Genomic DNA, 13,765 nt, shown 5'->3' with positions numbered 1-13,765 from the left:
TAGCCCCAGAGAGAAGGAAACACGCCAAATGCAGTAAGGTCGCTCTTTAGCCCCACTGCTTTTGGGCCAGGATTCCTTCATCACTTGTTAGTCCTGCCCAGTGGTGGCTGCCCATGCCAGTGGACTGTGGCATCACATCTGTGTCGTGGAGTATGGGACTGGTCTCCCATTCTCTCTGTGGGCCATGGCATTGTGCCTCTCCAGCTGTATGTGGCGGCCCCTGTCAGAGAGGAGGGGCTGGGACACAAGGAGGAGGGGGAGAGATAAATCAGCAGCTTGCATTCAGAGCTGAAAGAACATGGCCTGGTGGAAAAGATGCCAAAAATGCCTCTTCCCACCTCATTTGTGATGCTCAGCCTGAGCCTCGCTCTACAAAATTACAGTAACGTGAGCCAGTTGCTGCTTTTTCAAACTCAATATTCCAACAGCAAGCAGGAGTGTATTGATCTAAGCTTAATAAAATTATATTTATGTAATTTTAACTTATTTTTAATTCAGCATTCAGAATACTGCCAGACCTAATTCTTGCCCGTTTCCATCTTCCAGACAAAGCCAGGACCCATCAAGGCAGCTGGTTCCCAGTCGGAGCGCTCTGTGGCCGTGTACTGCTACAACTGTTCCCGTAAAGGACACTTCGGATACGTAAGTCTTGGCACTCTGCCGTGGGGTGGAACTCCATCCCTGCCACACTGTGTGCGTGTGGCTGGAGGAAAGAGCTGTAAGAGCCAAGCTGGCATGTGACACAAGAGGAGTGTGACCACCACCAGTGCTGCCGTGGTCGGTGGAGGCCGATGTATAAAGGGATCTCACCCATCTAATTTAAAGATAGGAAGGAAAGTAAAAGTTGCTATCTCTCCTTGGCAGGTTCATTGGTTTGAGACTGCCTGTGAGAGAGAATATTCATTGGAAAACAGTTACTGAATACAGCTTTTTTTCCTTTCTTTTTTTTCCATTTGTGCCTCACTGCCATGTTCAACATCACATCAGGTTTTTCACCACAATCAGCCCAACTATTTGAGTGCTGTTTCAGGAATTTTCCATTTCTGCCTGCTTGTGATGATCCTTATTTGTAGTTTCCTAGTTTAGTTCAACATCTGAACTGAGTTTGGCATCGTCCTTCTGTAAGGTGCAGCCTGGTAAAGGAGACATCATGAGCCTTAAGTGGCTTCAGTAAAAACAGGAGATGTGCTTTGGTGCTATTTATCGCCTTTTTTGGTGCCTATCATTATAAGTTCAGCTCTGTACCTGCAAATACCAACAGAAAACAAATAATGGGTTTTTCCTCTCATGGAATAAATGCAGGAGCCACAAATATTCTAGTAAATGAATGTTAATCATGCACTGGATGGGTTTAGCTTATTTTTTCCTGTGGCTTAGAAACAGCAAATTGCCAGCAAATTCCTCCCTTCCCTTCTGCCTGCTCTTGTGTGTCAGCCCCTTCAACTATCCAGTAGGTTTTGTTAAAAGCTCACACCTTTAGATTAGTTTACTTTTATTAAACTGTCCGAAAAATGGCACTGGAGGAAGACAGTCGTATGTGGATACAAGTAAAGCTGCTGTGAAAATAATGAGTAATTATTAGGGATGCTGTAGATTGATTATTTAGGTCATTATTAAGGCTCCTGTAAAAATAATTAGAAATTATGTGTGAGGAGCTGATAGTAAATACTTAGATAGAAAATGGTAGAAACTACAAAATCAGAAAGGGAGGAAAGCAAGTGGTGGGCATTTTATGGCTCTCAAAGTTAAGGTAAGAAAGTGTTTGTAATAGTGTGCAAGGAGCAGAAACAGCCTGAGCAATGACAGAATGAAAGGGGATAAGCCGATAGTGACACAAGAGGGAAGAGATACCAGATCTTCCCATGTGCCTGCCATTCCCAAAAACAGGCAAAAAACTTCAGAAAAACTGATTCTTCACTAAATTTCAGCCAAACAAATGCCAAAAAGAAAATGCAAAATATATCCAAAATGCATCTCTGATCTGCTGTGCCTCTGGGAGAGAGGAGCAGGCAAGGAGAGGGATTGCTGAGGTGGCACTGAGTGGTAGCAGTAGCACATGCAGGAAAGCTGCTGGTCCCATGGTGCAGACATCAGGTGAGTGAAAGCTCCTGACAGCTCCTGGAGATTGGTAAGGCCAAGACATCAGTAGAATGGCTTCAAACTGAAAGAGAGTAGAAAGAGAGTAGCTAATCTAGAGTTAGATTAACTGTCAGGAAGAAATTCCTCCCTGTGAGGGAGGTTAGGCCCTGGCACAGGTTACTCAGAGAAGCTGTGGCTGCCTCTAGATCCCTGGCAGTGTCCGAGGCCAGGCTGGACAGTACTTGGAGCAACCTGGGATAGTGGAAGGTGTCTCTGCCATGGCAGGGGTGGCATTGGATGATCTTTAACGTCCCTTCCAAGCCAAGCCATTGTGGCATTCTGTGTTTCTATGATTTCAGCGGTATCCAAGAAGAGAAAGATGATGAAGCAAAGCATAGCAGATAACAAGCAATTTACAAGGAAGGTAAAGGAGAATAAAGCACCTCTCAATACCACATGGTACCCAGAAAAAAGGCAGAATCACAGAAAGTGTTCCTGTTAGCCTAGCTCTCAAGACATGGATAAAACTGTGCATACAGCAGTGAAAAAACACACATTCCTGTTCCAAGTGTTTGGGAAATAGGCTGGCATGCACATGATGCCAGAGTCAGCCTCTTCCTCACCTCAGCTGTCTGTTCAGGGCTCTGCTCCTCTTCTTTTTCCTCTTCCCTGCACTCTACGTGTGCAGCAGCAGCTGCTGCAGGATTTGCCTTTGGTTTGTCACTGTGAGGGAATGGCACACAGTGACACCATCCATCCTGGCTATTGGCAGGCTCTAGCTCCCATTGCTGCTCCCCTCTTTTCCTAGCCCACCCACCCCTTTGGCCTGCCACACCTCTGCAGGGACCCTCACCCAAAACAGGCCAGGTGCCAGGGCTGCCCTGCCATGGCACTGTTTGTCTCTGGGGTGCTGGGAATGTGCAGAGCAAGTGTTGGGGTCCTGCCTGGCAGCAGGACAGCCCTGTCCCTGTGTCCAATAGCTCCATCAGCAACTTGCCTGGTGTTTACCTGTCATCACCTGGTCTTCATGATCTGTTCTGTGGGTGCTACAGATGTGTGGCAACTGCAGGAAGACAGGGGATTCCTTCTGGGTGCTCAAACAGTGTTCCAGTGTGTGAGGAGGGATTATGAGCTGGTAATGAAAATGTCAGTGCTGACCACATCCCCCCACAGGTACAGACCAGGACCTGGAGAACCTGGCCCATTTCACTTCCAGGAAATCACCACTCAGCCACCTCTAGTGACCTGAAATGTGTTTTGCAGGAGTGCTCAGAGAAGCGGATGCAGGGAAACATGTTCCCCAGCTCTCCCTTCGTCTACTACTACGATGATGAATGCGATATCAAGAGGAGAGCAAACAGGTTAAAAAGGAAGGTGGCAGGTACAGTGTGTTTTGGGAGATCCCTCCCACCTTTCAGTTCTGTGTTTGTGCTTTTTAGAAACATTGTGGAATTATTTTCATGTGTTGGGAAAAGCTGCATGGATTTGAACAGGTAGCCTGATGGTAGTAAGAGATTTGTGATTTTACTCACCCATGTCTATCATGGAAATTGACTGTGTCAAAGTCATTCAGTGAGCATTGTCAGATGTTTTAATTCTGAAAAATCTGCTGACATTAAAAATGCCTTGAAATAGCAGGAAGTGGATTAAATCATGATTTGTTAAGATTCTAGTGTGATGACAGGAAAAACCCACAGTGAAAAAATCTGCCAGAGATTAATTTTTGTCTAACTTCATATGTACCTAAGGAGAGCTGTGATGGCTCAGGTGCCAGGTTTTAAGGTTTTTAGGTATTGAAATAATGCACTCTGCTTCCAGACCTGCAGGAAGCTGGCCTTCTGCCGGAACAGTCTGAAACACCGTTGCAGGAAGAACAGCCTGAGGTGCACAGCCACAAGAAAAAGAGCAAACTTTGGAAAGAACAACATGGGAAGAACAGCAAGAACAGTGAACAGCAAAAGAAGATGAAGGTGTCCCGGGCAAAGAAACCCCAAGAGGAGAAGCACAGGAGGGGTGTTGAAATCCGCTGTGAACCGAAGGAGGACTTCCCTCGGGGGTACAAGCAGCAGGTGTGCAAGGGCAGCAGGGTCCGCCACAAGTCCCTTTTCCAGGCATTCTCAGGCAGCAAAGCCATGTGTGTGCAGCAGCCTCTGGAAGGTGCCAAAAGGAAGAAGAAATGGAAAAAGCAGAAAAATGCTAGTCCTGACAGCAGGGACAATCTATTCCTTATAAAACAGCGGAAGAAGAAGTCCAAACAGAAGTCCTGGTGACAGGGAGGTAGGCAGGTACTGGCACTTGCTGGCTCTGGCTCTGCCTTCTCTTTATTCCTGTCGCTCTCTTAGCACATGAATTTGAGTCTGTCCCTGACCCAGCATGCTGGGCACCATCACCCACCCCATCCATCTCCACAGCCGCAGGGAACCACTCCATTTCTGTGAGCTGTCCCCAAGGCAAGCAGGACCCAGTGCTCCTGCCTGGGGTGGTCCTGGAATAGGCTGTATGTTTATTTTCTTTGCTTAGGTGTGTGGGGGGCAAGCTGGGTTTGGCAGGGGTTGTTTCTTCACCTGTGAGGTGGGACTGTGCTGTTGGAGCACAGTGCCTTTGGGGCCAATGCCAGGGAGACTTGGGTCAGGAGGGGTTGGGGTGGAAAGCGGGAACACGGGTATAAAGCACATCCCCTCAGCCACTGGTCCTCTCCAGAGCACAGAAGGGCATTTGGCAGTTCCCTCCCCGCTGGAAGGGGCAGCCACGTCTCTGCTTTATGCTCTGGGAAGAAGCAGTCGCCCACTTCGCTCTCCAGTGCGGCACCATCGACCCACTGCCCTCGGGGCTCAGCTTTCAGGGCTCCATCCTCCTGGTCCTTACCAGCTGTCAGCAGAGCAGGACTGAGCAGTTGGGCATGGAACAGAGTTTACATCTCACACTAAATCTGTCCTTGTTCCTTTTGATGTGGAAGCTGTTTCTGGAGAAAAAAGAGCAGAGTATGAAGAACAGACTTGGTTCCAGTCACACTGTGCTAAAATTTAATTTTTTTTAATACAGTTATTTTTGTACACTGGAATTCAGCATGTTGTTTTAAGGTTTGTAAGAATAAAATGCTTTATCAAAGGACTAACACAAATAAAACTTCACATGAGAAATATGAAAAAAATGGGTTTGTTCCTCATTTCCTTGCATTCCAAACATAATTGAAAACAGCGTCATGTTCTCTTTCCTGAGCTGCAAGTACATCACCTCTGGCAAGAGTAAAGGAAAAAAAGTAAGGTATTTATACTTTACTGTTTTGAAAAGGAAATTATCTATACCTTGCTGCTCTCTACTGTACCACTTCTTAGAGAGCAGCTGATGGTAACAGGACAGGGTCACTGAGGTGCAAGTCCTCTCCTCATGCAGCAGTCCTGTGTTAAAATTAGAGACTATTTGTACCCTGCAAGGGTATCTGGAAAGGGAAGTGGGCACCCAAGAAAAAATGGAGGACTCTCATTTTGCCACTGTTATCCCATGCCAGTAGTCCCTAAATTCATTGGGTTTCTGTTTGGCAAACTCAACAGTGAGAACACAGGTGTTCTGGTGACCATGTCATCCTGTTTCAAAGGTATTTGAGGTAGAGATACGCTTGCATAGCATTTGGGAACCTAATGCCCAGCTTTGCTTCAGTATGTCCACCAAAAAATAAGTTTTGCTTAACTTCATTTCTTGCTTTATTGAAAAATTCCTGATGATACCGAAAAGAAAATCAGTTCTAGACCTACTGAAAAATGTTAATTCCTTCTGTGAAAAGACTTGCTTTTAACATGGAGACCGGTCTTTTCCTAGATGCTGTGTTGTACATCCCTTTTTGGTTTTGAATTCCATGTTTCATTTGAGCAAAAGCCACCACTGGCCTTTAGCCAAACCAGCACAAACCTGGCAGACAGGGAGGAGGGTGGTTTTCAGTGATTGTTTTGGTCATCTGGCCAGCTAAGTTGTCTGAAGGTGAGTGCATTTCCTGCACCTAAGAGAGGTGCCTTTACATCATCCATGTGCAGTGCCAGAGGGTGGAGCAAGTCAGAGTTCTTCCTAACTCTTCCCCTGAGGACCAGGTCCAGGGCCAGCATGGCAAGTCAGAAAGCCAGGAAACCCAACCTCTTTCTCTGATGTTCAGTGGCTTCAGACAAGACTATTTCACCCTGGACACTGCAGAGGAGTTGTTCAAACCCTGTTGTGCGCAGGTGGGCAGACCCTGCCTGGCCTTGGGAAGGTCATGGCAGGGGGTTTAGGCAAAGTGGCTTACACAGGTGCTTGGGTAAGACCCACAGAAGCCTGGCTGCCGATTGTGGCTCCTGCCTTTTACTGGCAGCAGCTGCTGACAGCACCAGACAATGTGTTTGTGGTGGACCTGCCTCTGGATGTCACTCCGAATCCTGCAGGTACCCAGCCCTGCGGAGCCTTTGCTCTGGTAGATGTCTGCTGCTTGTGATTACAGGACAGCGAGTAAAAGATGGAGGAAGCATGTTTTTCAGGACCATGGGAAGGGAAAACATTGAGGCAGTGACCCTTGGAAGCAGACAGGAGCTGGGTGAGGGAATATCCTCCAGCCACAGGCCAGGACCTGGCAGGCGGGTGGCAGCATTGCCACTGTGGGAAAAGAAACAAGATCCTGCAGCAGCACATCCAACCTGGGGCATGAACCACGGGCATGTTTGGGTCCTGGCAGGTAACAACATCAGCTCCAGCACTGACCAGTGTCAGGCTTTGCAGAAATCTGCACCCACCAGGGCTTTCAGGGGAGAACTGGCATGTCTGGATAATGCCACCAGTGAGGAAGGAGGGACATAGACAAGGCTGGCTTGTTGCTGGAAAGCACCTGGGTAAATCAGGTGCAACAGAAACTGGTGCCTGCGGCTCTGTCTGGCACCACTTGGAACAAAGCGGGTTGTGTCTGGCACCAGCTGTCACCAGTAACCAGTGCCACCCAGCACTCCCTGTAAGGCTTCTGTCAGGCAGCTGATGGATCTTAGGGAGTTCAGCATGAGAATAAAGGAGCAGGAGATTGTTTACGTTCAGTGAGGAGAGGACAAGGAAAATGGCAAAAAGGGGTGGATTTTCCAGCACCATCAATATCAGCACGTCAGGTGCTGTGAAAGGGCAGTGCTGTGTTAGAATCCTGCACCAGGCCTGGCAACTGGGGGACTGAGCTGCTTCCATCGAGCTCTGCTTTATCCTATTAAACCACAATGTACTTCAGCCTGTCACTCCTCCCGCCTGCTTTCCCCCCTCCTTTAAAGAACTGTCAGTCCTTACTCCAGAGATGCCTGGGACTGAAAAACATGCTCATCCCAGGAGAGGATGGTGTCTCGAGGTCACAGTTGATGTGCACTGGTGAGGCAGCATGAGGAAACCTACATTGCGTGAATAAATAAAGGACCGCAGCTCAGACCCAGCACTGCAGAGGAGACAAGATGGATGGATCAGCAGGTCAGAGTCTTGTTGGGTAATGGGGGCAGGTGTCCCAGGAGTGAAGAGGGGAGAAGGGAGTATTGGGTCCATCATTTGTTGCAGCCATTACACAGAGAGGTTGAGGAAGGAAGGAGTGCTGTGATTTGAGGTGTCTGTGTCCATGGCACACCTGTGGGAGGGAACTGGATGTGTCTTTGTGACATTGCACAGGTCTCTCTCCTCCTTGAAGTGTTCCTTTCCCTGAAGTCCGTCTCAAAATATCAATCTCTCCAACTGTTGTACAATCTGCAGGGACCATCACTTAACTATGTGTGTACAGGGCCATGCCATACCCAACACCAGCAGTCCACAGTGACCACACAGACCCATGTGCCTCAGGGTGGCCCCAGTCTCACTGGCAGACCTTGTTTCACCCCACATGTCACTGAGCAGCTACTCAAGGGCACCAAGCAAACCTGAGGTTCAGTTCACCCGAGTAGGTGGACACTGACAAATGAGCACCCAGCAAGGATGGGCACTCCCATGCTGCACCTTCTAGATGGGACTGTGGGTGACAGTGGCAGACCAGGGTCAGTGACAACCAACCGTGGCACCACGTGGCACAGCAGCCAGTAATTGCACTTTTTTTGCATTGCAAAATGATTATTAGCACCTCAGTTCATTATTAGAGCAAATTTAATTTTTCAATGTAAAGGAGCCAGTTGTATTTATAAAGGAAACAGTGTTGATACAGCTGGAAAAAATTAATTCATGACAAATGTAAGGAAAATTAATAGTCTTTAACCAGGGCAATATTTGACTGTGTCTAATTGTGCTTTGCAGGGTTTGAAAAGTCCTGGCAGAAATTCTTGCAGAGGCATCTTGCACTTCTGATGAAACTGCATTTAAACATTGGGGGTTTTTTTAATTAACCTTGTGCCAGTCTGGTCAAATCATAGAAAAACTGTTGTGGAAACCTGGTGTATTTGTGCACTGGCAGGGCCATTGTGTGCATTTGGGAAGGTCTTGTCTAATCCAAATCCATTCAGGCAGAAAACAAGGAAGAGGGAGCAGAGACAACGCCATGGGCAGAGTGGCCGCCGGCAGCCGCCAGGCAGGAGATGCTCACGCTGACCACAGCCCATGGGGCCTGCAGGCAGGAGTGGCCACACCCAGAAGAGGAAGGTTTAGCAGGCACCAAGGGATTTGGGATGGGGGAAATTTCACAGAGACACATTCTCCTTTATTGACTGGCAAGAACACACAGTTGCAGGTAACGTTTGGAATGATGGGCTGATTGCATGTGGCCAGAGCAGGTCCAGCAGAAGAGGAACAAGCCCAGCCGAGGCTTCAGTGCCTGGTCAGGTTCGGGTCAGAGCTCCAGGGGGCTGTGCCTGCTGGGCTCTCCAGAGGGTTCCACATCTCAGTTGTGTCCCAACCCCGCTACGGCACCAGCCGTCTCCTTTATGTGGGCAGACTGCAGCTCTTCCAGTGGACAGCAGCGGGAGAGCTGCATCCTTCATGTGATGAAATCCGAGGTGCAAACAGCCCCAGGTGGGGCAGAGCCTTGTGAACACTGTCACGTCTGAGCAGAGGTCTCCTAAGCAGCTGGTTCCAGCACCTACACTCTGCTGTCGCGGTGGCTGCTTTGGGAAGGCAAACCAGAAGGTCCCGGTTTATGAAAGCACTGGGGGCAGGACGGCCCCCGCTGTTCTTCTTGAGGGGTGCAGGTGTTGCAAAGGGGACATCTGACCCTGCAATGTCCTCCCCCTTCAGCCCTGCGGACAGTCTCAGCCTCTCGCCCTCCCACCGCACTCGGCTCTCCTCAGGACAGCTTGGAAACGCACCATCCCCTCAACTCAGCTGCCAACTTGAAGCCAATTTGCATTGGATAATTATTTTCAATTAAGTGATAACAATCGTGTTCTGAACAGAAATAATCTTGTCCAAAGGCCAAACAGTTTATCCCGTCTCGGAGATGAGGCTGCCGCTTTGTGCGCGCCCATCGGCGCCAGCGCCGTTATCGGCCCCGCGGTGCCGGGGCTTCGGCTGGCCGCCAGGGACGGCTGCGTGCGGCCGCTCCTGCTGGGACCCCGCTGGCTGCACCCCCGGGCCCCCGCAGCCTTCTGCCTCCCCGCCAGCGGACGCGTCTCTGCACATGCTCCCCTGAGGAGCCAGGAGGTTTTGCCACGCCTGTGGCGTTATCCCGGTGTCTGGATGGAAACGAGCCACTTTCACACGCAGACCTCACCCCAACACCTCTCTCCTCCTCCGGCAGTCCCACACAGAGTGGGCACGCACTCTGCACAGCAAGGGGCAGCCACCACAGCTGGAATTGGCCTCGGCTCCTGCCAGCCACCCCAAGAGGAGACTCGAGGGTACTGCCCAGCAGGCTGACACCTCTGCTCAGCATTCTCCCTGGCGAGGAACCCGGTCTCCGGAGGAGCTGCCCCGGTGTCCGCAGACATCCCTCGGCTCTGGCTGTTCTGTGACAGTGTCCGTCAGTGCTGGCTGTTCTGTGTGGGCCAGTGTTCCTTGCTCTCCAAAGTAGTACCAGCCTCATGTACAGCCAGGGCTGGTGACAGTCCCTGCAGAGTTGTGCCTGTCAGCTGTCAATCTCTAACTCTGCTGTCACTGGAAAGAACAAGTGGGGCTGCTACTGCCAAAGCACAGCATCAGCCAGACCCTTTCCTGCCCTAGAGGGAGAAAAGGACCACCTCAAACAAGGCACCTGCCAATCTGACGGGAACCACATTGGCTTGGCACTGGAATTGGGAGGCTCTGGCCAGCTCCAACACAAGAAGGAGGAACAACGGTGGAGGCAGCTGCCATCCTTAGAGGCTCCAGCCCAGCTGCACCAGGATCTGTGCAGGGCCTGGAGCAGAACCCAGGACTCTACCATGGCCCATCCCGGGTGGCTGCCCCATGGCCTCGCACCCCTCATCCCTCCACAGCCGGTGCAAGGCAGAGCTGGCGCTGGTGGCTGTGGCTCAGAGCCTGCTGGGGGCCAGCCCAGGCCAGCAGTGGGGGTGGCTGGACTCATGCGGATCTCTGTACTGCACTTTCCTGGAAGGAAGTTGGGGTGGGGGATTGTAGGGCCTTTTCAATCTGCCAAAGCCCAGTCAGTTGGGAAGATTGGACTCTGGAGCTCCAGCAAGTGAAAAATAGCAAATCCAATATCTTTTTAGTGGTGTTTTTATATTCAAATTAGACATAATCTCCATGAATAAAATTACTGTTCCCAAAGGGATCATGCCCAATTTAAATGTATAAAATGTCATTAAAAGGGCGCTGGCTTGCTATTAAAATTTAACTCCAGCAAACCCCCAATGTCATTTGTATTATAGTTTTACAATTAAGCCAGAGATGTTGGAAATAATAGTTTTGATGTACAATCTGGTACCATACAGTAGGAGCACATTGTTCCTCAGAAGCTGCAGCCGGACCTATCGCTGGCAACACGGCCACCAGCCGTGGCTCCTGGGGACAGGGCGCAGCCATGACGCTGCTAAGTGGCAGCCGGCTGGGAACAGGTCCGTGCCCTCCTTCCCACTCACAGAGCCACCTGAGAGAGACAGCTGCAGAGGAGATGTGGGCCTGCTGGAAGGACCCACACATCGGTCTGTAACCTCCTCTGTTTTGAGACCATGCCAGGCAAGGGATGTGGATCCCTTTCCCCTTTCCCCGCTCTGCTCTGGGTTTTCCCCAGCTCTGCCACACCAGTGCTGTGTGCCGTGGCCTGCTTCTGTGGGGAGCTCAGCACTGTTCACAAGGGCATGTCATCCCCACAGGGACCATCCTGAGGGCTGGTGGAGCTCCAGAAGTAGCTGGGAGCAGCAGCAGGAGGAAGGAATGCAGCAGAAAAATGTCTCCTTGGGGCCATGATTCCCTGTGCCAGGTAGTTACTTCATCTTTAACCCAGCACCAGTGTAGCTGGTGGGAGCTGCTGGCTGTTTTCCACACGGCAGGGGAGGGAGATCAGGGAGATCAGATTTACTGGGTGTTCTGATCACAGCTTGTGAGCTTTCAGACATGCTGGATGTCCCTCAGTCATCAAGAGACCTGACAAAGTCTGTCCCCACTCTCCCTGAGGGCTGGAGACTCTGCTGATCCCTCACTGTCATGTGCCACAGTCCCAGCGCAGAACCGGGTGATCCTAGGAGGTGACAGCCACCAGAGGAATGGCTTGGCCTGTCTGCTCCAAACCCTCATGGTTCTGCCCCAAACACTGGTGGTCCTGCTCCCCTCCTCTAGACATGCTTCAGCTTTTACGGTTGAGACGATGCGAGCAAAATTTCCTAAAAAGTTTGAGAACACAGAGCCCCAGTGAAGGCTGGCAGGAGCTGACTCTTTGGTCACAGAGTCTGGAGCCTGCACTGACTATGGACAGCTGAAACTGGGCCTCTTCGGCTGGGATCTGCAGGGGAGAAAGAAATCTGAGTGACCTCCCTGGACTTTGCCCAGCTGGTACTGGCAGTCACCCTGCATGCACATGGTCCTCCCGGAGAAGAGCTGCTGCCTGGTCCCATGACCCCCAGACCTGGCACCAAGCACCCCCTGGAGCCAAAACAAAAACCTACTCCCTGGGAAGGGGTGGCTCAGGAAGAATCTATAATAATGTACCAAATAATTACTGCGCATTAAAGGGTATAATGCATATTCAAACATGCATTTAGCTTTCAGAGCAAGCAGGTGGGTGAATACGCATGTTATAAAATACACTTATTTAACTAATGTGCAATTAATGGGGCAAAACAGTCAAAACTATTTATTACTTCTGGGAACAGAACACCTTTCCAAGCATTTTAATTACTGCAGCATTATTTTGAAAACAAAGATCCCATTCAGTCTTTCACATTCTCTCTCTTTTTCCCTAAAGAACAGAAAAGCTGTGTTAAAACCTATCACTCCTGTGTGTAGAAGGGAAATGCTGAGCAAAAAAGCATGCAGAACTCTGGGAAGGTTATGATGGAACAAACTACTGCAGCAGGGGAGAAGTAAATAACCCTAGAAAATAGATCTTACATATGCAATATCTATTGTATTATATTATATATATATTATACAGAATTTGCAAAAACCAATCCAGCTTCTAGACCCACTCTGGCAAGCTGGAGGTGCACCCTGAGGGATGTGCAGTGGAGAGCAGCACCATGGGGAGCAGTGCCACAAGGACTCTGCCCAGCACTGGCACAGGGACACAGCGAGTGTGGCACTGACAAAACTTGCCCTCCTGGCCAGGCTGTTGGCCACCCCCCGGCAGTAAGAGGTCCCAGGCACATGCCTTTGGTGGCTTCTGTGGTGGCACCACAGCATCATCCCCTGCCAGCCTCTTCTCCTGTCGCCCATGTGTCCTTGTCCCAGGTCCTTCCTGGAGCTGCAGGAGCACACCCATCAGCCTGCAGAATGGGGAGCACTCATCCAGGACGTGCAGGCCAGCCACCCCACGGCTGCAGATGGGCAGTCTTCCCCGTGTCCCCATGTCTGTGAGGGTGAAGGAATTCCCCAGCACCACAATGTTCTTCCATTACTTGTTACATGGAGAGGCTGCTGGAGCAAACAAGGAAAAAGCTTCTCTGCATGACTGAGCTGCACAGGCCAAACCAAAGGGTGTGCCCTGGGCAATTCTTACCTGGATTTCCATGTTGAAGCACAATTAGCCATGTAATAAACTTCATGTTGTCACTCCTGGACCCTTTCTGGACACAATCCCACAGCCATGAGCACCCTGGGGACCCATATCCCACTGGAGACAGTGGGGAGCATCCCACACCGTGCTGTTCTGCCCCTCACTGCTCTTCCCTTCTGCAGAGGGACACAAGGCCCAACCAGCTCGCTGACACCCGCAGCAGGGCCAGCAGCATCTGAAGCCCAGGCAGGGCAGCCACAGGGCACAGCCTGTATTTCCCCAGGGTTCTCCTTGTGTGCAGAACTGCTCCAAACTGCCTCTGCCTGCACCCAGAGACCCAAATCCACCCGGGCACCCCAGAGGTCCCTGCTCGCACTGCGCCGCCCCAAGCACCTTCTGCACATCCCACCCACAAAGAGAGCTTGGCTTCCACCAACAGGGAAAAGCAGCCACTTAATTAAATACATTTCTTTTCATTTTCAAAGAGCTTTCTAAATTTATGCTAATAGCTGAGTGCTTCTGAGTCATAGGCTGACAACACACTGGGTCATATTTTGCATTAAAATACATGAATCCAAAATGGAAATATTGGCAGATTTGGCATCCAGCAGTCCGATGGGGAAATGCCCTACCCGGGTA

General features: G+C 50.3%; 1 protein-coding gene across 7 annotated transcripts in view; it reads left to right on the top strand.

Moving 5' to 3' along the window:
* ZCCHC7 (zinc finger CCHC-type containing 7) overlaps positions 1–5,224 on the top strand; it is an 87,438-nt gene extending 82,214 nt beyond the window's left edge. For all 7 annotated transcript variants that reach the window (XM_048292156.1, XM_048292157.1, XM_048292154.1 and 4 more), the window contains 3 exons: positions 547–642; positions 3,343–3,460; positions 3,898–5,224. In XM_048292156.1, coding sequence (XP_048148113.1) covers positions 547–642; positions 3,343–3,460; positions 3,898–4,349 — 666 coding nt within the window. In that variant the 3' untranslated portion in view covers positions 4,350–5,224. The remainder of the gene's footprint in view (positions 1–546; positions 643–3,342; positions 3,461–3,897) is intronic.
* The last annotated feature ends 8,541 nt before the right edge of the window (positions 5,225–13,765 follow it).

Source organism: Corvus hawaiiensis, chromosome Z (genome assembly GCF_020740725.1).
Source record: "Corvus hawaiiensis isolate bCorHaw1 chromosome Z, bCorHaw1.pri.cur, whole genome shotgun sequence".
In the NCBI taxonomy this organism is placed as follows: Eukaryota; Metazoa; Chordata; class Aves; order Passeriformes; family Corvidae; genus Corvus; species Corvus hawaiiensis.
Note: the sequence above shows the minus strand (reverse complement) of the source record. Positions and strands in the feature narration are given on the sequence as shown.